Source organism: Lineus longissimus, chromosome 18 (assembly GCF_910592395.1).
Source record: "Lineus longissimus chromosome 18, tnLinLong1.2, whole genome shotgun sequence".
Taxonomy (NCBI): Eukaryota; Metazoa; Nemertea; class Pilidiophora; order Heteronemertea; family Lineidae; genus Lineus; species Lineus longissimus.
Genome location: NC_088325.1, coordinates 3966399 through 3991720, shown reverse-complemented (window position 1 = coordinate 3991720; position 25322 = coordinate 3966399). Strand labels below are relative to the sequence as shown.

The 25322-nt window shown below is 40.5% G+C and overlaps 1 protein-coding gene across 1 annotated transcript in view; it reads right to left on the bottom strand.

The window, feature by feature from the left end:
* Nucleotides 1–25322, bottom strand: part of LOC135502528 (neural cell adhesion molecule 1-A-like) — a 148480-nt gene that overhangs the window by 68190 nt on the left and 54968 nt on the right. The window contains exons 2-4 of the mRNA XM_064795457.1: nucleotides 2619–2948; nucleotides 2071–2204; nucleotides 1299–1497 (exon numbers count right to left, since the gene is read on the bottom strand). Of these exons, the coding sequence (XP_064651527.1) occupies nucleotides 1299–1497; nucleotides 2071–2204; nucleotides 2619–2948 (663 nt within the window). The remainder of the gene's footprint in view (nucleotides 1–1298; nucleotides 1498–2070; nucleotides 2205–2618; nucleotides 2949–25322) is intronic.

Below are 25322 nucleotides of genomic sequence, written 5' to 3'. Positions count from 1 at the left end.
GTATTGCCAGATTCCTCGATTTCACGTTGTTATCGGTGTGGTCGATCGAATGCATGCAATGTATTTTGATTCTAGAGTAATAGGAAAGAGGATGTACGCCAATCCATGACTTTTTAAAAACGGCCGAAAAAACATGTTGTTTTTTTGAGCTCAATTTCAGTAAAAACGCCATTTCTAAAAATATCACTTTTCACATTGGACAGATGATGTACGATAATAAACGACTTTTTTTAAACGACCCCAAAAAACATGGTATTGACCTTGATTTTAGTAAAAACACAATTTCTAGAAATACTACTTTTCCTTAATACAGTACAACACCCTGTATCACCAATCACAAACCAATCTAGGCCAGATCGGACAAAGCCCAGAGAGCTTCGCTCGATCGATCTATCTAGGACCTTCGTTTCATGGATGGGGATGTAAACGGGGAAAACTGGTGTTTCATCAATGTCCAGGTTGTTTTTGATGCACATTTTGGGTTTATCAATGGTGCAGCTAGATGGTCATGTAGCACCCACGACTCAGTTGTGCTCCGAGAAAACGCAGCAACAGATATTATGAGACGTTGGGAAGGGGATGAGGTCATCCATATGGGTATCCATTGTGGCTTTAGCTTATTACGCCATTTTGAACCCTAACATCCCCGGGCAACAATGATACAATTGAGTACAGGTAATGCTTTGTTATTTGCACATTTGAATGCCAATGATCGATGAATAATGAATTAATCTATAGGCAGAAATCAACAAGAAATATGACACGGGTACCTAATGTGTCTTTTGAAGAAATATATTTGTTACACTCAAACTTAAGCGGTCAACCTTGCTAAGTGGGGCGCTGAGTAGTTTTATGAAACCCATTTTAGGTGGGAACTTAGGGGAGTTTACCACTTAGGGTTTTATGGCACTTAAGTTAAGAACCTTTATGAATATGGGCCGGTTAGCGAAACTAAAAAATATATAAAGTGTTTTAAAATATTTCTTGGCTAAAGCTTTTAGGATGCTTTCAGGATGAGTCACTGATAAAACAATGATTTCTTTGCAAGAATTTTTTTTAGAAGTGGTCTGAACACCGAACATTATTGAAAACATGTGAATTAAAAAAGGATGGTGATAGGGAAAAAAGTTGGTATACGAAAACTTGTCTCCTGTTTCTGAAACTAAGTTATTTCCATTTTTAGACATTCACCATGATAAGTGTTTCAACTGACCGGACAGAACTGAAATAAACATTAAGGGAGCTCTCAAAAAATAAACAACGCTATATGATAATGCAAACAATTGTAAGATGCTTACCATCATTATTGACAGCCATTGCCTCTGAAACATTTGGCTCTCCAACAACGTTTTCTGCTGTACACGTAATGTTATATTCTGTACTCTCCTTATCCATGTCTGTGCTCATTACTAACACTGTGCTCATAGTCTGTTTCTGGCCGTCCTTGGCCCCAGAGCAGTCTAACTCTTTGACCGTCGGTATGCCGTTAAAGAGTTGCTGGAAAACACGTTTGGTAATGGTAAAGCTAAAGTATCTATTTCATCTTAATCTCTTACACTACAGTGGAACCCCCCTTTTGCGGACACCACTCCATCAAGGACACCCTCTCTTTTTAAAGTACTGCACTTGTAGCAAAAGGTCGTTTCCTTTTAAATGAACGGTACTTGTTTCCAGATAATCAGTGCAACTCTCTCAATTGGAAACAGCATTTCCTAGTGCCGAGGGTCCTTATAAAGAAGTATTTTATTATGATTTTATTACTGAACAAGAGTCATTTAAAAACTGCACAGTAGCTTTATTGCTCGAGGAACCACTGGTCGCTAATAGGGGACGTTCACCTCTCACAGAACGTCATGACGATTCATGCTTGAATGAGGAATAGTTTTAATGCTGAATCTAACATGACCTACTCTGTATATAAGTTCACTGAAGATGGCCAATTCAAACTCTCTCCTGCCTATACATATAGTCTCCCTAGTTGTCTACTCAAGACCAAAGACCAATAAATTGATTCAATATAGTGTAGACCTGAAAGGGCCAGACATGGTCCTCTGATATTGATCTACTTACGTCATTCACAAGCCATGAAATCTTGGGTGCCGGATATGCACAGTTTGTTGTGCAGGTTATTTTCCTTTGCAAGAGCCGTGGTTCTCCAGATGTAGTCTCGACAACTTTCTTTAGTGTCACAACTGTAACCGGAACTGAAAACAGACCGAAATACAAAAGTTACATTATGAAAAGCAAATGCACACTTATTTCTGCATTAATAAATGAACGATTGAAAAAATGCACTGTAACTGGTGTATTATAGTTCACGAGATATCGTATGAAGTATGTATTCTAATTTATATGAGCCGCACTGTACAATGTCATGTAGCTAATTTAGCTACCACTACTTCAAGAACCAGGGCATAGCAACTTCAATCAAGATACATTTTTTGTACACCTTGATAAAAATCAAGACCTGAACACTTTCACTAGTTTCAGTGTCTTGGTCGCCAAAAGAACCACTCTTGCATCCTAGTCATTTGCAATCAACTTTCTTTCTTATTCGTGAGTTCTTAGATTAGAGTGCCTTATGCCTTATATTGGTGTAGCTCGTGATTATAACTTACCCAAAACTTGTAAAACCACAATGTCCATATGTTTGGTATACAGACACCGATATACCCCATGATCGGCCCATTGGACATCCATTATTGTCATATTATAATACCCAAAAGGGTTATTGGTGTCTGAACATGACATGACATATTTATAATTTACAAAAGAAGAACAATCGCTGGTTCTTGTTTTGAAATTTGGCGGCGAATGCCAGACAACCGGCGCCACTTTATGAGGGTCATATTTCAGTTTACACCACAGCCTGACGTTCTGTCCTTGCATCACTTCGACTGGTCCTGACTGTACTGTGATATCGTTCAGGGGATAAACACCGGTCAATGCTGAAAAGAATTAATGCACATTTACTATCTGGACCTAAAAGGCGACATGCGGTGACTGTTATAAAAGGGGTTAATTAAACAGTTTTCTAAGTATAAGTATTTTCTCTTGAAATAGGCTGCTTACAGTAACTAATTGGTCTAAAATTTGATTAAATGTGTAAAGGTTGCCTGGTTATTTCAAGCATGGGTTATTTGAAGCTCCCAATGTTGCTTCACCATCTTTTTAAAGTCTTCCTCTTAATTCTTTCATGCATGAAAACATGACGTCGTGAATTTGACGCGGCTCCCCTCCTGGTGGTGTCAGCCTCTGTACAAGTCCGAAGGTCCATATGACCACAAAGGAAAAATTCCATTTTGAAAACGACCCATAATTTCTAAGGTCCACAGTTCCGAAGGTCCGTAAGTAAGTCCGAAAGTAATGTAAAAGGGTCCACAAGTCCGAAGGTCCATAAGTCCGAAATCCCATTTTTAAGTGCATGTCTGTTATTCTTAGTTGCCCGTTAGTATAGCATCAGCAATACGCGGAATCATCAAGTAGAGCCTACATGGAAACACGATTCTGCGAATCACCCTGACCCAGCATCACGCGATTTTCTGTGCAAGTAATCATGTTTTAGCATGGCGTACGTGACAGGAGGGCTAAGGAAGGACTCAAAAGTTATAATTTTCAATGACTTCCGCTACCATCGTAAAAAGACTGGCACGGAAAACATATACTGGCGATGCCGGAGGGCCCCATGTCGAGCGGCACTGGAAACCAACTCATTCGATTTAGAGACACCAAATCCTGAAATTGCTACATCAATAGGCAATAGTGGTGTTGGTAATTCTGTATCAGATAAGTAGGATGGATAGTTGCACATCAGCAAAAAATAGTTTGGGGAGTTATGTAATGATTTCTTTGCAGTTCTGGGTGTTTGAAAAATCTTCGGGGGGGGAATTTTTTTGCCATTCGGGTTATTTTCAAGTGCAAATTGTGGAATACACAGGCAAGACATTCAGTTTTACTTATTTCCATTGAAAAGATGAGGTGTTTCTTTACAAGTATCAATACTTTGGGGGGGGGGGGGCTATCGCTCGTGAGGAGAAATGTGCAGGGGGTTGAGTATCGGTTCAAATTGGGGGGCGGGTGTCTTTTGGGGGATTTTCACCCTTTTCTTCCATCATATAAAATAATAACTGGCCAATAAATAGTATTTATTACCATTGAAATCAGAAGACAACATATCAACAAAACCGAACAAAAAAATGGTGGGATTATCTCTTCAAGAAATATTTTTAATCTTAATTTTTATTAAGGGGTAAAATCGAGGGAACGGTGCCCAGCTGTTATCGATAATCTAATCTGTTCAATTCCTTACTTTCGTTTTTAGACGCATTTTCTGACTAAGGAATCGGAAGCAACGTGTTTCTCAAAAATGGTTGTTGTTGCGAACACTATGAACCCCAGATCTCGTATTTGTCTCGTATTTTGATCGTATTCCGTATCAGCATCGAAATCTCTCGTAAATCAGTAGGGGTTTCTAATCGCCTAAGACTCCCTGCGGCTAGAGATTCTCGTAGTTTTTCGATCGCATTTGGTGGGATTAACGATTTACCTTGAAATATCTAGGGGGCGCGTTATGAAAAAAGCAAATAGCTGTTTTGTGCCCAACCTTCAGTTCAAAAATACACCAAAGACGCTGCTTGACAAAATTAGAGTTGACATTAAAATATGCTGTGGGAATTCCCTGTAACCCATGATTTTCCTCAAAAATCTATCATATATAGGAATGATAGAGATCGATTTGTTTTTGGACATTTTATCTTGTAAAGTTTTGTTTTGAAGGCCCATACATCAAACGAGTGATATCCAGATGCTGCGATAAAAAGTATATGCGAAGAGCTTGTACATATGGCAATTAGGAATGATAGTATTCAATAGCTGAAAGCAAAATACGAACTTCAACAGTTGGAATACCAAGTTCGACTTCTTACTTTAAAAGGGGAACAGTCGGTACCTCTTATCTGTCAGTAAGCTATATGGTTGTAAAAGTATTTGAAAACACTGGCATTTTGAAATTTTGTTGTGGCGAAGTTGCCTTTTCTTTTCTTTTTTTGGACACCCTGTAGCCTATTTTAAGGTAGGCCAATATTGGTAAGCTGGTTGAAGTTTAGAGTTTTTATGGCAACATGAATTATGTGCGTATTACATCAGTAATGGACTTTCCTATAAATATTATAAAATTGTGCTTTAGAAGTTGACTCTCTGTTACATGTAGGAACATTGTTAGGTGATTCAGGATGAATAAAGATTCAACTAGGCCTGTTGTGATTTGTGCTGGAAACTCCCTATTATGAAATGTTTTGGGGTATGAGCTAATGTGGGGTGTGTGAGCAGAAGGCTGGGTCACTTTGGAAGTCACCGAGGACCGAGCAGGACCTGTTTTACGGAAGGAGCTCCGACTTATATCCTGGCGTTGGTACCGCTGTGACTGCAAGACTGCAGTGAACCGTTCTTGGCATTGGTGCCGCTGTGACTGCAAGACTGCAGTGAACCGTTCTTGGCATTGGTGCCGCTGTGACTGCAAGACTGCAGTGTACCGTTCTTGGCATTGGTGCCGCTGTGACTGCAAGACTGCAGTGTACCGTTCTTGGCGTTGGTGCCGCTGTGACTGCAAGGCTGCAGTGTACCGTTCTTGGCGTTGGTGCCGCTGTGACTGCAAGACTGCAGTGTACCGTTCTTGGCGTTGGTACCGCTGTGACTGCAAGACTGCAGTGTACCGTTCTTGGCGTTGGTGCCATACGAGTCGTAGTGAAACGCGGCTAGACCACTGTCGTGGACGTGGTCAGAATCTGTTCCTGGCGTTGGTGCCGTTAATATCCTTTTCAAATATCTTCCTGCCTGAGGGCATACCGGGTCGAAGCACCCAATTCCTGCACTGTGTCTCTTCGAGGTTCGGCCGGCCGAATGTCATCCTGTGTTTATAATAATTCGTTGCTCATTCCCCGACCGGAACTGTCCCTTTGATATTGCTGAACACTGAACACTTGTCTCCAGAAAAATTTTTGGACTGTTGCTAGAAGTAGTAGTAACGTGCTCATATGAACTATTTTTCTTGGGTTTTTAATATTCGTTATCTACGTTTATTTGTAAATAATCACTCAGTTTATTTTAACCAGCTTTTGTTATATTTCTTGACCGGAGGTACCGATAGCCTTGATGCACTTTGTCACATTTGTTCATTGTTCGAAAGTTTGACAGTGATTTTTTGACACCTTGAAGCACGGCGGCAGTCAAGTGGTTACAGTGCCAAACATCAGACACATTCGGATCATTATTTCCAATACCTTCAAACCTGCGTGGCCGCACTTAAACCTTTTCATTTTCAAAGGTGAAATTTATCTAGTTGTCGGGAAACCCTCTATCAAAGGTCACATGTTTACTACGTGAACCCCTTCATGCACCGGGGTCAATAACATGTTGTCTCTATATCATAATATGGTTAGAGTTGTCCTTTGTCTAGTAGTTGGAGCTTTTTCAAATTTCTAAAGAAGAATCGCAAAAAGGCTCTATTCAATTTGAACAATTTGATTTGTGTCAGGATTAGTATCATGTATCATAAACATTTGCCCCCAAGACACTTTATCCTGGGACAATTCGAACTTTTATACATACAGGCACTGCATGCATGATTAAAAACATGATCAATACGATCCCATGTTTAAAACAAAATGTTTACCGGTGTGTGTGTAATATATACTGGAATGTATCGCGATCACGAGTTTAAAATTAGAGGTATATAAAGCTTGCACAGAGGCACTCGACCTTTCAACCACTAGATATGAGAATCTTAATTGATTGTACCAACCCCGGAGCTTTAATCGGTAGGACAAGCATAAACTCCATGTAGCATCAGCAGATTAGTATCTTACGGGGATTACCTCGCATCAAGGATTGCACGCAGTGTTTCTGCATGTATAATTATATGCAGCGTATGTAGCCATACACATTTATCAAAACCGTGACATGCTGTATCACGCGTTCTCACTGTTATTAATTGTTTGTGTGTATTTAGTCTTTTTTTACTTCACTTTTGGGAACTATGTTCACAAAGTTGCTAACCCAACTGAACTAATTAATGTCGAAGTAGAAAATGACCGGAATTCCTCTTTATAAATCCTTGATATAAAATATACTGCTTTTCGTTAGTTGCCTGTACTTTCCGGAAAGTTGGAAACCTGGAAACCTGGAAAGTTGGAAACCTGGAAACCTGGAATGTGAACTAGGTCTTCCTGCTAGGTGGCGCTTGTCATCCAGCTTTATCATTTAAAGGGCTCCCTGGCTGGATGGATTATGTAACAGTACCCGCTAGGTGGCGCTTGTCATCCAGCTCTGTCAGTTAAAGGGATCTTTGGCTGGATGGAAGATGTAACAGGGTACTTCCTGCTAGGTAGCGCTTGTCATCCAGCTGTATCATTTAAAGGGATCTTTGGCTGGATCGACGAGGTATCAGGATACCTGCTAGGTGGCGCTTGACATAACAGGGTACTTCCCGCTAGGTGGCGCTTGTCATCCACCTGTGTCAGTTAAAGAGATCTTTGGCTGGATGGATGATGTAACCAGGTACTTCCCACGTGCCAAGTGCTGGGGGACCATCTCAATCATCACTGTATATGTATGTCTATCCATTTATGTGTAGGATCAGAACTCCCAGAGGGGAGAGTTTATGTTATGTAATGATAGGTGATAAAGATGTTGTCCTTTGGCAAGACACTTTGCTGATGGATCACGGAGATAATTGTATGGGTCCTTTTTAACAAACCTACGTCACACTACATTTTACCGTAAATGTTTTTATTACAAAATGCCTATCAATGCCTTTGGCAAAGACGCATCACACGCGTATGGATATACTAATATCCATACGCGGCCCTAGGGGGCACCACCTTATGGAACCATTTCGTGTGACTGCAATTATTAGCAAGACCCTTGGCAGCCAGATGGTTACTAATACTTGAGTAAGGTGTTGGGCAAGCGGCGGGTAGAAAGAAAATGCATGGTGCAGGCAGTCCGCAGAGCTGGGGTTTTCTCAAGAGTCAATAAAGGTCAAGGTCTGAAATTAAGGGACCATCTCAGCAGTTGCTTTTTGTTACCTTTTTTTCAATATTGTTATTGTTTGTCACCTTGTTCCTACACACAGTTTTATTATATCTCAAATTTTCTTTTTCAAAGACACCTACTAATCAAAGACATATGCCGTTCGTTAAAAAGTATGTTTCATATTGGAAAAGTCCAATTGCGATAATAGACACTGAATTTCAACTTCAGCATTACCGCTGTGCAGACTGATCTACAAACATCATAAATACCAAGTGTCAGCAAACGCATACGCATAATAACTGCACTACGGCATTGTGCACAAAGCTACTTATGTTTAGTGGAGGCAGGGGCGAAGTACAGTTGTAACGGTCGTTGGCCTGAGTTCAGGATGCATTACTCAAGCACAAGTGCTGAATGCCAGGGTAAATCCATCTTGTCGTGGCTCAAGTCTTTATTTTCGCCTGGCTGAACGTAGTAAAAAAAAAGAAAATTTGAGATTACCTCTTATGCAGTTCATTGACTGGAGTCAGTAATGTTATGCAACGTTATGCAATGTTGGCCAAATGCACAGCTCGCATCATCGACTACCTAGCAGCTACTCCTAATATTTAACAAAGGAACAAAGGAAGCTTTATTCCCGCCTTAGGTTTTCACCGAAGCCGTTCAAGATTTATTACTGCCTGGCTATGTTCAAAGGCAGTAAAGACCATGAGGTTCAGGATGAGGGTAAATCTAATTAAAAGGGCGCCTTTAAGGTCACATGGTTTTGGGCCGATGTAGAAGTTTAAAATGTCCCGGGATAGAATGTCCTGGATACAATGGATTCTATTATGCGCTTTAATCTCTGAGCTATTGGCGGTCATGGCCTCTATAGAACCAGATAGCAGAATACAATAGGGCCGGACACTTTTTCCAGGGGGACATTTTCTTCTTTTACACCGGGACGGCTTGTTGCGATTAGAAACCATGGGCAAGGGGGCAGATCGATGTGACGTATGCGGCGGGTACAAAACGCAGGACGCAGGACGTCCTGCAGCGTCCTGCAGGACGGGGCCCATCTCAACAGATGTTGAAAAGAAATGAGGAATTTTAGGAATCATCTCAGCAGTGTGATCTCGACATATTCAGAAAATGAAGCAATGAATATCGGGAACCATCTCAGCCGTGTGATCTGATTTTTACAGACAGATTTTGGGTTGTTCATCGGGGAGTTGTGTACATAAAGGAGTCTGTTTAAAGGGGAGTTGTGTTGAGGGGATTGCTGGTTAATGCGAGTAGGCTCAGTGTGCAGGGGTTTGCTGAGGGGTTGGGTTTTAAAGGGGAGTTGTGTTGAAGTTGAAAACAACACCCTCAACAGAAGTCCCGATTTAGATACCTAACCCTTCAAATCAGCTCCTCTTCTATCAAACCACTAAACACAACTCCTCTTTAAGTACCAAACACCTAACAGAACCCCCTTTAAACGTAACTTCCCTCAACAAATCACCCATTCATACACCAAACCCCTGAATTCGAACATGACTCTTCCCCTCAACTCAACTTCCCATTGATGTAAAACCAAATCCAGAGACAACCTTTTAGGTACACTACAGCTCCCTCATGAACAACCATGAAAAATCAGATCACAGATGGTCCCTAAAATTCCTCATTTCATTTCCTACATCTGTTGAGAAGGGCCCCGTCCTGCAGAACGCTGCAGGACGTCCTGCGTCCTGCGTTTTGTACCCGCCGGTGACGTATGCGTGCGTGGTGTTGCAAGTGTGGGGATTGTGTTGGTTGTACCCATAACACTCTCCATGAGTATCCACGGGGGGGGGGGTCAACTAAGTGAGGGGACTGTGATGGGAGTACACATTACAAGGCAATCAGATCAGGAACATTTGATTAAATTATGTACATGTATTTACTTTTAAATTTTAAATATGACGCCCAACACAACAGGATATTATTTCGTAGCGAAGAATATAATTTAAGCGGGGGCATGATTAAGTCAATGGTCTATTTTTTTCTGATACACCACGTGTCAAAATTTCGTCAAGCCATTCTAGAACCCAGCCACTACAATCAGGCATATCAGGGAGCCTATCATTTACCACTGAATACTGGCTGGCTTAGCTGTATCCTTGGTATTACCGTAGAAGGGATTAAACTTCCATGGGAATTACATCATCATAATTACTCATGACCCATATCCTCACCTTATTTACTTTAGCCGCAGGCTATCTCATTCTGAACTTTATGGTCCAATAAACATTGCGGCCAAGATGGGATATCGAGGAGCTATTCTAAAACCTAACGTGTGGATGCCCTCATCATTCTGATGAGCCAGCAATTTCTAGAGGACATACCATCAGATGATACAGCACGTGGCTGGTGGCCCAGTGACACATCACTGGAAATGAGCGACATTGTGAAATAGTTCCCTCAGTTCCTAATAGATGGCAGCGCTATGCGTTGACGTCATGCCCGCGCTGTTGTTTCGGGGGCGGTATCATCGCGGCAACGTTACACGCTCCTCCAACACTGAAACCACGCTATTGCAGAACCGAGCGAACGTGTATGTATCTGGAAGTGTTGTCCATTTAATTCCATTTGCTAGGGTGGTATTTGCATTGATTCCGGCTTCGTCCTTATAGCATAAAATTGTCCTTTTCTGTGAGCAGTTCACCACTGTGGAGAAGGCCCCACCAAGCGATCTCGTCATCTAGCGGCGGCCTGACTAACAACGCTGTTGACCTGGAGTCGAGGTTTCTAGTGTTGAATGTACAGGTTCTGAACACGTCTAAGGTAAATGGGGTCAAGGTTTTAAGCTTTTGTCACATGATTTAAGCTAGAAAATGGTGGCGGCAAGCAAACTTGATGAAAAAAGGCAAAAAAACTTCGGATTTTCATGGATTTTTAGTATCAAAAACTCGTTCCCAGTGGGAATAACGTCATTCTGAGTGAGTAATTTTGTCTCTTTTTTATAGAAAAAGTGCACAAAGGTCTTATATCGTTCGTAGTAGCTAATTTGATACATAAATCCTGGAGTATTTCAACTTTGAAAATTGATCTGGGGATGCTAATGACTTTGCTCTGATTTCGAGAAGAGAGGTGATTTTCGACCTTAGGTCAGCCCACTATACACAGTAAATTCCTTGGTTGTATGCAGCTCGGTGGTCTTGCCAAACTGTTAAAAGTGCACAAAACTCACAAATAATTTCAACAAAATAAGTTGTATCAAATATTGGCTATGCAATCTAAGGCTCCATACGATCTGGATCTTTAAAAAAAAGTGGTTGTGGACGCAATTTGATACTATTTTTGTAATGCTGTAATGAATTTTCCATTACCAATCGGCTCCATATTCTCCTTACTGTATTCAGCCAATGGGAAGCAATGTCGCTCATTTCCAGTGATGACTTACAGCAAGGGGTTCACAATTATAATTACAAATGTATATAAAACATTTTTGTCAATTAAATAAGAGTAGTCTGCAGTCTGCATTTGTCACGTGGTGACCGCTCGATCAAGTGTTGATGACATCAAATGGCTTGCCATACATGTCCAATTATTAGGACTTTTCATGGGAGGACAACTTAAAATTAATCCAGCCAAACATCCCTTAATAAATGACACTGCTAGATGTCAAGCGCCAAGTACCCTGCTTCATCATCCATCTAGCCAAAAGAGCCCTTCAAATGACAGAGCTGGATACCAAGCGCCACCTAGCAGGAAGTACCCATCAAGCCAAATAGCCTGTTACATCATCCTTCCAGCCAAAGATCCCTTTAACTGACACAAGTGGATGACAAGCGCCACATAGCAGGAAGACCTAGTTATATTCCAGGTTTCCAGGTTTCCAACTTTCCAGGTTTCCAACTTTCCAACTTTCCGGAAAGTACAGTACGGTTTTTGCAATGATACATATCTAACAACTTTGTCACCGAACAGTGACCATTACTGTCACATTCCCAAATTCACCCTTTTGGCCTTTACGTTGCTTTGATGATGGTCCCATCCCCGTCATGATCTTTGTCCAACTAAAGAGGGTCCTGGCCCTTTGTCTTACCCTTCCGTATTGGTTTGTATGAATCGCCTTTTTAAGAATGGATTTATTGGCTTGTTGGTGGCGACTATCGCTGAAAGGGTGGATGTCGTCCTGGGTGCCGACAAATGGTACCCAGGTTCGAGATCGACTGGACAATAAGCACCCTGGGTGCCATTACACTAGACAAACAGCACCCAGCTTTTTTTGCCTGGCTTACGGATCTTAGGGACGAGGACGTTTCTTGCAATCTCGTTTTATCTCGCGCCGTGGTACTTGTGGCATTAGCAGTGCGCGAAATAAAAAGAACAGATAAACAGAAAAAAACGCGTTTTTTTCTGTTTATCTGTTATTTTTATTTCGAGCACTGCTAATGCCGCAAGTACCCCGGCGCGAGATAAAACGAGATTGCAAGAAACGTCGTCCCTAAGATCCGTAAGCCAGGCAAAAAAAGCTGGGTGCTGTTTGTCTAGTGTAATGGCACCCAGGGTGCTTAATGTCCAGTCGATCTCGAACCATTTGTCGGCACCCAGGACGACATCCGCCCTTTCAGCCTTAGTTGTGATAAGACATCAAATATGTAGATTGGCCTTCACCTACATGTACGTATATACAACAAATATAATGTAAAATTTGCATTCAAATGCCACTGCCGCGAATTGTGGCGAGGCCTAGCAAACTCCTAAAATTTTGAATCCAGGTAATAAAGGTACAGGAAAAAAAGGTACGGAAATAAAGGTACAGGAAATAAAGGGTACAGGAAATAAAAGTACTGGAAATAAAGGTACCGGAAAAAAGGTACTGGAAAAATCGGTACAGAAAATGGCATATTATAAATAGTTTAAAAAGTACACAATTTTTTTTTAAATATCATTTGAATTCTCTCTTTTTCTATTCATAACTTTAACTTTATTTGTTGTTTAGGCATTGCATAGGCCTTAGAAATAGGTATATCAAATTTCCAGTATACCGTTATGGTTTTCAATAATGAAAACACGACTATCAAGATCATGATGATTGTAACGATTCTATGACAATTCCCTCTGCAAAGGGGTTAACCGATAAATGTACCAATGTTCAAGTTAAATTGCAATTAATCAATTAACATTCATCATAGAGCTGGACCCAATTAACAATGTGCCTGCATGGTCTTACTCTTATTTTTTTATTTGTAATTATAATGGTTCATTTGTAAAGTGCCGTAAGGCACTGAGTGACCAAGGCAGAACTGCTTATACGAAACTCCAAAACAAGGGTCACCAGGACATCCTCTGGAGCCAATGTACTAAAATCTCAAAGGACTAATAACATGTATGGCGTCCGCAGTGTTTTCAAGCTGCGGCCCGTTCCTTTGGAACAAACTGTCTTAAAGCAGAAACACAACCAGGAAATATTTAAGTGACAGTTGAAAACGTTGCTTTTGGGGTGTTGGGATCTAGAGGGGCGCTTTGAGCGTGGTTTAACCGCGGAAAAGCGCCTTACAAATGACAATTATTATTTTCATTATTATTATCAAATCAGTGTCCGATTTCGATAATCTGACCCAAGATTTGAGTGTATCATTGCAACTTCCAACTATGAGAGTATAAATACATAAAAACCATGATAGGGAAATGATGACCAAATGGCAGGAAGTGCGCAAATGGAACTGAGAATGTGTGAACGATTGGGTGGTGAAGGATTGCTGGCAGAAACATAACAGATTTGAGACGTTATTTCGAGTGAAGGATTTTCTACTGATTCATTTTCTCATAAGTGAGATGACAAAAGTTTTTTTTATTTCTTCTTGATTAATGAAGCTTACTACGTGTAAAAAGCGTGTTAGCCAATTATTTTCAATCCCCTACCCGTTCTGCGATGATTCCCACCTGGGATTTCTCAACCAAATACTATGCCTGCGAACTATTCAGCTGCAAGCCATATTGAACTTCTAGTTGCACTGCCTCCGTAGTCTCCGCCCATAAGTTAGTTGCATTAGTAACATACACGAAACACGAACGGTTAAAAACGACACATTTCCTCAATTTATCTCGCCTCGGCGTCCCTTTCTAAGCGAGTGGAATTATGCCGCATGGTGCAAAGAGGGATTAAGATTACCAAATTCCCTAACACTAATGATGAGCAGTTGATGCGATATGCCATGCTAACTATATCTACAGCTATACAAAATGTAGGCCGAGCAAATATTGTACGGTGCTCTGACGAAACAACAGAGATGTACATGTATTTTGTAACTTGTTGAGCGCACGTTTCAGAATAGGGTAGGAGTTGAGAAAAGTGGCCTACGCATCGAAGTATGAATCATGTATCAGTGATTTACTCCACAAACATATATAAAGAAGAAGAAAATACTGTGACTTTCCTAATTTTTGTTTTTAAAGCAGCTCGCAAACGACCGATTCAAATATCGTCTATAATCGCTGCTACGTGCGACGGGAGATCTCTCGTCTACGAGCATTCGCATTGGCTATTATTTGTCACACGCAAGTACTCGTGGCGTATGGGGGTAGTTTGACAAAGGTTTCGGAGCACTCTAAAATAGCAGTTATAATGTTTTTGAATTCAAAGCGCTCATATTCTTCATGTTCTGGCTGATGCGTTTGTCCAATTTCGGCAAAGTGAATGATTTAAAGTCTCACAATTTATTTGCACAAAAGACGGGAGGACGCAAAGTCTCTTAACAAAGCTTAGTCTATGCTGTTTCCCCGATTCAGTTTAAGCTGACTCTGGTAAATGCATCCAATTCCATATACATTATGAAAAGAAAACTCCGACATGCAACCTGCGTAAGGATAGATTGGAAATGGAACTTTTGTACAAGGAAGTTTCTACCACTAATAACCCAAACTTATAATAATACTTCATATGAATGCCTGCAAATACTGTAAACGTTGTAATAAGTGGCTGTTGCGGGAAATCAGAAAAGGTCTGTATTTTGATGGTACCATTTTGATTGATACATCGTATCAAAAGCAAGAGTTGCTTTTCAATTGACCAAGTTAGCTTTTACCACGTGTGGGAGCCATGGGGTCTGCCTCAAACGCGCACCAAAGAATGAACAACAAGTCCAGGTTCTATTGATACGGTTTACTGAAAAAAGTAGAAAAAACAAATAAGTGACGATACAGAAAGTAAACAAAGGAAGAAACACATTCAAGCAATGACAACAACAACGATGACCTCAATAACTGTCCCCTGGCTCAGTGCCAAAGTTGAATACACACCACGTAGGTAACCACCACGTAATTACCATTTATAATTGAAAGAACCAATACTGGAGCCCAATGCTCATAGAGACACAGAGTTACCTATATTACATAACAATTGGCCCAATGCCAACATCTGTACTCAAACTAACACAACAGGTTCCCCAAAGATTGCATAATCACGTGACCCACATACAACCCAAACATGATTTAAACGGACTAGAACAGGTGTAAAACAAAGGTCGTGTAACATAAATAGGAAGAACTACTTCAATACCCCCCCCCCCCCCCCCGACACAGTACATCAATGCATGTAAAGCACATGAGCAAATACAGGGTAAACAAAAGGGCCTAAAATACATAGAAAACAATATTACTTACAGAATGTTTAACGACCTAGAGCCTGATCATGACTCCACAGAACACAAAACTAACGAACTGGGCCACTTTGGCCAAAGATGTTTGAGATATCAGTAGATTACAAAGAGATAGGGAAAACCACCTTGGCCCTATCCACCATCTTGGAAATAACCACCCTTTTAGAAGTAGGGAAGACCCCACATACCTAACATAACTTAAAAGTTTAAGGCGGCAAATTTGAAACATGTAAACAATGAAAAATGGCCTTTACACGCCCCGCCCCTAATTGACTAAGTACCCTAAACACGACTCAATTACAATACAACAACAAACAGAAGGCCAGCACACAAAATTACAAGTCAAAGACAAAAAACGAAGATACAACGCAAACAAAACGCGAACTAATCCAGTTCAATGTCAATAATAGTCCAGCGTTAGTGCCAGGAAACTAAACTCTCCAGCATCTGACACAACAAAAGTTCAACACCACAAAAACTGTCCATTATTGGCAGTAGCAAAGTGTTCGTCAATGTTTCCTCAACATTGAAGAAGCGCACGATTCACAACAACGTGTATGTTGTAGTGACCTAGTCTCTCTGTGGATTGTCCATCTCCAACAGAAGGCACAGCTTGTGCACTGGCCGCTCCAGAATCGATCGAGTTGCTGTCTGCAACTTTACTCGTCTGACGTATCCTCTCTTGTCCGGGTAAGTCTACACCACCTTGGCTAACTGCCAGGCTCCTCTTGGAGAATTCTGATCAACGATCAAACAAATGTCACCGGGACACCATCCTCCATGACTGGATCGAGATGATACAGCGTACTGGACTTCTTCAATCCAGTACCTGGTTGCTCCGCTTGTGATCTGTTATTCGGCATGACAACAGAATCATTCTTGAAGGGAAGACCAAGGACGTAATGACCATCCTCGATACATTTAGAGCTCTCGGCTAACTCCAAGAACCTCTGATCATCACGCGATAATTCCTTCTCATCATCTGCCAGTTGCTCACTGAATTCCTGATTGAAGTACTGATGAAGCTGCTCCTCTAGGTTGCTCACTTTCTTGATGGAGACGTGAAAGCGGCTGAGCTCATCTGAGGGCTTGCCGGGTTTTACTGGGCCATTCACTGACCAGCCTAACAGAGTTCTAATAGCGTAAGGACCATTCTTCTGGCTAAGAATGATCTCGTAATGCTCCATAGCCTTCGGTGCGTTCGAGCCAATCAACAAATCGATGTCAGCATCTATCTCAGGAATGCTTACTCTGCTGAGATAATGCCATTTGTCAATGTCCTCCTGCTTGGGAATGTCATCTTTCGAGACGGGTAACTTAGGCTGCGTGTACATCTCAGGGAGTTCCGTGAAAACACCAGTATTGAGGCCGCTAACTTCAAGTCCTTTCAACAAGTAACTGGTTGTCGGCTTTGACTGATCCGACATGGTTGACAGGTTAATCTTCACCTTCGATCCCCTCAGATTAAGACGTTTCATCAGCCTCTCAGTGCAGAATGAAGCTGTAAGCCAGTGTCAAGAAACGCGTAAGTCCTGACCTCCTTACTGCTGATGATCGCCTTCACTGTCACCGGACCTATAGACATAGCGCAAACTGACATAGCTGTAGAAGTAGAACTGTTCTTGATGTCCGCTGGCTTAGCATCCGCGCTCTCAGCCCTACGTAACACGGTTGGATGGGACCCTGAACATAACTCGCACTTGAGTCTCTTTACGCAGGTTTTACTGACATGTCCATCACTGGCCAGAGTCAAACAACCGAAACAAAGGTTATGGGACTGCAGAACTTGATCCTCTCAGCGTTTGGCTTGTATGTTACAGAGACATATGTAATTTAAATATTATTACTTTTCCACCATCGCTGGCCTATCTATTGTGCTACCGCAGGTCTTGTAGGTATTCAGGTATACCAGTAGTCCCCTATGCTCAATGATAGGAACATATAGGCCTAGTCATATTATGTCATTTATAATTTTTATCAAGAACAGCCTGTCGTGTCGACGTGTACAAGAGAGTTCTGGATTAGTTAGCAAAGGGGAAGTACGGTTTGGATTTCCGTCTGTATGCCACTTTGTTGCAACCAACTCAACCAACATTTATACCGGGAAACATCAATTTACATGATTTATAAAGAAGCGTCGTGTTCATTGTTAGTATCACAGCAGCCAGGTTACGTTCACCTCAGGGATTCCATCGACCTGAGGGAGGACAAGAACTCGTATGGAGTAGCGTCCAGCTCAACGTTACATGGTGCCCATATTTAACCTTGCTGTGTATCCAATTTAGCCCAGCAGACTTATGAACAGGACTTTTGAGCGTGTGAAGGATATTTTATTAAATAGTCTTTATCAACATCATGACCGCCCAACTTCCACTGGATCTTGAGTTCTCCCTGAGAACATTCGGACTTCCCATCCTCCAGTCAAATTGGAACTTTAAGGTCAGTGCTAAAGGTTATACAGTGACACTTCAATGGAACAATGCAAGTACGTGTATGTACAGTCAACCGGCAAATCAAAGTGGCCAACGGAACATTCGACCTGCGTGTCATAAATCTCCTTCAAAACGTGAACGGGACAGAAAGCGGATCAGACAATTCCGTGAAAAGAAGAATTCAAGGACTACTCGAATCGTACATGATAATACTCTCACAAACAATCTGTCAAATGTCGTGGAAAACGCCCAGGAAAACGTATCAGAAAGTGATGATTTCAGTGACCTTCCGGAAGATTACGGTTGCATAAAACAAATGTTGTCTTGTAACAATGGAGAGTTGAATGTATCCAGAAAGGACGACACAGGTGCGGCTATGTCGAGACAGGACATTAATAACGAAGAGGATGAACTGCATTTCTCAACCTCAACAAGAAAACACAAGACATCCGAGCAGGGTGATACTGAGTCTAATTTTGAAGTTGAAGTTCAAGCCATTAATCGTGAGACTGGCCAAAGTACATTAACCAACCTACGGATGCACCGACAAGCCACGATAGATGACTGTGTGTGGGAGTTCTGTCTAATGGAGCTAGGGACCATCCAACCCCCCCGACAACATAAGTGTACGGGTCGTGGAGCCTGTTGATGGTTTAGAGCAGGATTTAGTATACGAAATATCAGACTGGAGTGAGAAAGTGGAACACATAATTTCGATGGCCAACCTATCAGTTTTACCTTTGACAGTCATATTCTAATTAATACATGTACATTGGACATTCTTTTAAGTGAAGTCGAAATCTTAGCTTCTCGTATTAATTACAATTGTTTGGAAAGAAGTCCTTCTGGTACTCAGTTTAGACCAGTACTAGTGGGTCAAATTAACCTATACACGTATACAGTGCAGGCATCAATCGCCCAACTTATGTAAAACACACTGTGTTAATTATTGTTCAACACCATAGGTCATATCGAACAGCTCTAGATTGTAATTTGTATTAGCATTAGTATCAGTATTATTTGATAAGGCCTATCTCTATCTTGTGTAATATTAGGGGTTGTCAATGTGATAATGTTAAGCCCTCGAGGTATTCATTCATACATGCTCGAATTATGTACCAAAACCAAAGATCAATATCCATTATTTAAATGACATTCCTGTGCTAGGCCTATAAATCTGTAACAACTCTGATCTATGTGCCTTTTTAGTTTTAAGGTATTCACCTAATGGGTAGTTAAGAGCATTGCTGAAGGATGAACGAGATTTACACGAAGGATAATAGTTTTGCACACTCTCCCAGAGTTTCACCTGAACTTCGAGTACATGTTTATTTATTTATCTATTATTAGTATTATCGAATTCGTGATGCATCCAGACGTGAACCACTACTTCGTTTTTGCCATTTACGGCAAATCATTCTACGAAAGTCGGGTAATGAAATTGTTGTCTTATGAAGAATATCTTGAAAACTTCTGCAAGGATTTCCGTCTGTATGCCACTTTGTTGCAGCCAACTCAACCAACATTTGTACCTGTACAAGAGAGTTCTGGATTAGTTAGCAAAGGGGAAGCACGGTTTGGATTTCCGTCTGTATGCCACTTTGTTGCAGCCAACTCAACCAACATTTATACCTGTACAAGGGAGTTCTGGATTAGGTAGCAAAGGGGAAGTACGGTTTGGATTTCCGTCTGTATGCCACTTTGTTGCAGCCAACTCAACCAACATTTATACCGGGAAACATCAATTTACATGATTTATAAAGAAGCGTCGTGAGTAATAAGGAACTACATGTACGACTATCTACGACTAATCCTTGGAACTTGGGAAAGAAACTTCACCCTTCATCATTATTCATGTAAATTTGGCAAGATATCTAAGTTTTAACCCACAAACACTACCAAAAACCCAACATGGATAATTTCTGTAAACACAGGGGGTCTTTGGTTTTTTCCCAAAACTTACCAAAATACGTAACATGGATAAAATGACAAAGTTCCCTATTACTTACTTATCCCAGTGACCTCAAAACTTATCCCAGTGGGATTAAAACTTATCACTGCGTGATAAGTTTACACCCGCTCCATTATCCACAACTAAAACACGTCTTCATATGTTGCCTTCGCCGGGAAACGAACCCACACCAATACATAACCTCATATGTGGAAGCCCCATGCTTTACACACTCGGTTATTGATCTTCTACTAGTTCAATGACAAATAGGCCTATTCAATGTAACATCTGTTTAAGGTAACACCTGTTTAACATTAATTGCTCCAGTGCTGCCATCTGCTAACTTTTGGCCTAATCGCGAAGGGAACAGTGCTTCCATCTGCTAACTTGTGACCTAACCAAAATTCAAGGGAAAATTCAAGGAAAAATTCAAGTAAATTAATGTATTACCCATTGGCAACGAAGCATAAGGATACGTTTACATTTGATTTCATTCACTTTGATGCCTATGTGACTTCTTACAGCTTTTTCAAAGTACAAGAGAGTGATATCACGCCAGGGTTTTTAAAATTGAAAAACAGAGATGATTGTCTTAGACTTGAAAAAAACCCACTGGCGTTCTACCAGAATCAGTTTAACATGGCCGTTTGGTTCGCTACAACTGGATGTGGCATTTCACTCGAGCACCTTAACAGCAGCAATCAAATGATCAGATCATTTTACAGGTTCCACACCTACTATCAAATCAGAAAAATTATGAAGAACCTTGATATCCACATTTTGGGAGAAAGCAATTTCAATGAAACAAATAATAACATTAACCGTAGGAAACTAGGTGAGTTACTAAGCGAATTTGGCTTAAAAGACGAGTATGATTTTTCAGTGTTTGAAAGTAATGAGGGATGGACTTCCTGGGGTGCACCGGGTTACAACCCAAACATAACTGATCCTGGCTACTACATCGATAACTCTAAAATCAATTTCTTCTTAATGCCAATTCACGAGAATAGAGTGCCCTTGATGTTTAAATCTGATTGGGACGCTGGGATGGCTAACTTCAAATACGACCAGGGTTGGATCAAGCGGCATATTAATCAACATAAACATATTTTTGAGGTTCTCAAACAGCCACACGATCAAACATACCAACAATTCATGACTCTTAAGTCCTCAGGTTTCTCGAATCCAGGGATAGAAAGATTGAATGATTCCATCAGAACATATGTTTACTGTGTACTGGGATCACAGGCCCTCACTAGATCCCCGATTACTGGAACAACAGGAACTGAATTTGATGCCCAGAAGGAATTCATCAAACTTCTAAGTGATTCAATTGAACAGCATGTGGATATCCCTACCTCAATTGCTAGATACCAGAAAGCACTGTCGGACACTCACACAAGGTTAGACTATGTAATTGCCCCAGGCCTGTACATCATCGGGTCTGACATGGTACTCAAGATCGGCAAGATCGAGAATTACAACAACGATATCCTGATAGCAACTAAACACTTGAAGCCTGGTAAGAATGACATTAACAATGAAAAGACCTTGCCTCCTCCATTGATGCAAGGTCAAACTTCTAAGAAGATAAGGGTTAAGGCTAATATCACTACCGCACCCAAAGAGCTAAGCACTGTTAAACATGAAATCAAAAAGACTGACGCACCCGGTAGGCCTGATGCGCCCAATAAGACTGATGTGACCAATAAGACTGATGTGTCCAGTAAATCTGATGATACCCATGAAACAATCAAGTTTTTACTCTATGCTGTTGTTGGCAGTTTAATTCTTATTATTGTAAAATAAATGGCTGAAGGAAGAGGAGTAGGAGAAGATATCCAAATGGAGGACTTCGACAATTATCGCATTTTAGAAGCAAACAGTAGAACTGCTGAAAAATCATTCAGTAACCCAATGTTTGAGGATGACACAAATTACTTAACCACAGATAGTCGTACCTTAACTACTGAAAGTTCATTTATTGAGACACCAGATAGAACAAGAGGTATTGACGCTGAATTGATTGGAAAGGAGTTAAATTACGATGAAGTAGAGGATAAACTTGATAATGCATTGAAAGGAACAGAATGGAAATATGACAATTTGAGTTATCTTGCACCACACATTAAGGTTTATCAAAATGACCTGTACTTCCGGCCGACAGCAGAAGAAATTGATGATTTATTTAAAGGCAAGCAACTGACGCACCATGGTGGGGAACTTTATGGTGTTCGCTTAACTAAGGATAATGGAAGCTTCTATGCTGAATCAACTTTAAAGAAAGATTATGGCACAAAATTCATTAACCGTTTGAAAAGTCTAATTCCACCAGCCCCACCAGAGTCAGCCCCACCAGGGGCAATTCCACCAGGGGCAGTTCCACCAAGAGAGGGGCCTAAATCTGCAACCACTCAAACATATATATTAATGAATGAGATTATCACTTCCCCTAAACCCATAGATAAAATCATAGATGCTACTGATGAAGAATTAAGTGCATTAGGTTTTACAGATAACGCTTTGAGAGAACGTAGAGGGTTATTACACAGTGGGGATAATTATGCAAAAGTTACGATGGAGAGAGATATGAGTAATATGAAAATAGAAAACCTAGAAGAAAAACTTAACAATCTAAAAATAGAATATGCTAACCTAGAAGAAAAAAATATCAATCTAAGAAGAGACTTAGTTAACTCTAGAGAAGATTATTCAGACGAAAAGGATGAGCTGAACAGAGAAAAGGATGAGCTAAGAATAAAAATTGAGGAAGTGGAAGAGGAACTGAATAGTGAACGTGTCAAGGTGCTTGAATTAGACAGAGAAGCTGAAAGCAGTTCAAAAAGACTGAAACGTTTGATCACTGATGTCTTGAAGAAACCAGATTCAAATATTTCACTCAAGGACAGAATCAAATTACTTTTTAAGATTGAAGGCCTTACAATTGCTGCAATAGTCGCTGCAGTGATTATGATAATTACCACTTTAGGTCTTAGCATAGGCCTTGGTATCAGTAAAGCTTTGAAAGCTGTACCTAAACCAGGACCGCCAAGTCCAACCCCACCAAGTCCGGATAAACCATCATCAATTCCAGATAAAGTGAAAGAAGGACTAAAGAAGTTTGCTGAATGGCTAAAAGAACTAGCCAAGAAATCAGCTGCGGCTTTACCGGGAATTATCGGTTCTATCGTCTCATTTCTCCTGAAAACAATTGGTGCAGTTGTTGGGTTCATGGCCGAACATCTAGTCATTCTAGTGTTTGTTGTTGTTAGCTCCATAATTTATGGTTTAGTAGAAGGTGTTAAAGCTGTTAAAGCTGCTAAGTAATGATTGATTTTTCAAGTAAAATAAATAGAAATGACAACTGGAGTACTGCTCAACACTGAAAGGAGTCATAAGATTCCACTTGGGTTAAAGGCTGAGAGAAATCATCACATTATCACGCACAATCCGTCTTCTGCTAATCCAAAAGAAACATTGTACATTAGAATACCTGCTTTAAGAGAAAATACGTTCTTTGTACCCAGAACTCTTTTTCTGTCAACTGATGTCACCATTTCTGGTGATTCCAAGAACAGTGTGGTTAACAATCTCGGAAGAAACCTGTTATCCAAGATGGTAATTAAGTGGGGAACGGAACAGATATTGGATCTCAATGAATGCAGTCATTATTCGACTTTTAAAGATCTGTGGTTAACATCGGAGCAAAGGAACGACAGTGTTTTTCAAGGTATTCAGTCAGAAAATCTTAGAAAGTTGAGATCAGGTGTGGCAGAAGCCGACGTTACCGGTGAAACCAGCGACGAGAAAACACTGAAAGTGTTTGGAACCAAGAAAATCACTGTTAGATTTTGAACTATTTTTCAACTATGCTCCATTTTACAAGTTTCCAATTCAAGAGGATGTGATCATCGAGATTACGTTAGCGCCAAAGGAGGAGATCATCGTTACCAGTACAACTGCAAACATGAATTACAAACTTGAAAATATCAGTTTTGAATATGACACTGTAACTAACAAGGGATTAGCCAATACACTTACAAACAAGTACAATTCAGGTTTCTCCATCTATTACGACTGGGTAGATCACTTCAAAACTGTCAACGTAACTTCAAATGAAACGCTGATCAACGAGAACATCAATTTTCCTCGAATGTCCATAAAAGGACTATTACTTCTCTTCATCTCTGATTACACTGATGGTTCAAGAGATTCTGAAAAGTTTGAAAATCCTAACATCACAAAAGTGCAAATAACCATCGAAGGAGTTGCTAATCAGGTGTTTCCAGAAGGAATGAGAATGCTAGATCAATGGGATGAGATCAAGAAACACTTCATGACAGAAGACTTCAAGAAAACTTACGACTGCAACATGTCTATGAAAAAGTACTATGGAGACTCGCATAACTACGGGCTTTGGTTGGACCTGAGAACTACTGAAGACAACATATTACACGGATCGGGCAAAAAGCTTCAAAACACTAAAGATGGTATTCAATTGTCGATAACAAAAGAATCTGGAAAGGGGCCATACAAAATGCACATATTTGTGGTTTCTGACGCTCAAGTTAACATTCAAAATTCACAGATTGTTTCCTTGCAACATTAGGATTGTTAACTTGCAACATTAAGATTGAATGTTAACTTGCAACATTAAGATTATTTTACAGTTAATATAAATCAATAGATTTCATTCTAAATAAATGGAAACACCAGGAAAGAAGGAAATCATCAATACACTGTACCAAAGTGTGTTATTGTCAACGGCAGCAATTGGTTACTCATATTTACTTAAGAGATTCTTGAGAATTGCCATTGGCCCGCCAAGTCAGGCAAACTTAGAAGATATTCTTAAACTTGGAGGAATTGTAGCAATCAGTAATTTAACATTGGAATACTTTTACGATCAAGGTATTTTACCCAGAAACATAATCAAGTAGAATTTAAGTGAAGTAAATGAAAACCGTGGTGTACGTTAATTCCAGTGACTACCCAGAACAGAAATCACATGATTTAACCATACATCTTAACACTGAAATTCAGAATGTCATTAGCGTCAGTTTGACATTTGCAGGAATACCTTGTACATTCTACAACATAAGTGAAGCAAAACAAAATAACGAAATCAAGGTGCGTGAATTTCCAATAGATGCTACAGAGATTAAAATACCCGATGGTCTCTATGACCTAGAAAGTTTTTCAAAGACGTTTGCAAATGAATTGAAAGAAAAGAATTTAAGCAGAAATGCTGTTAAGTGTCAGTCCATGATACCACCATGCAGAATCATGCAAATGGTG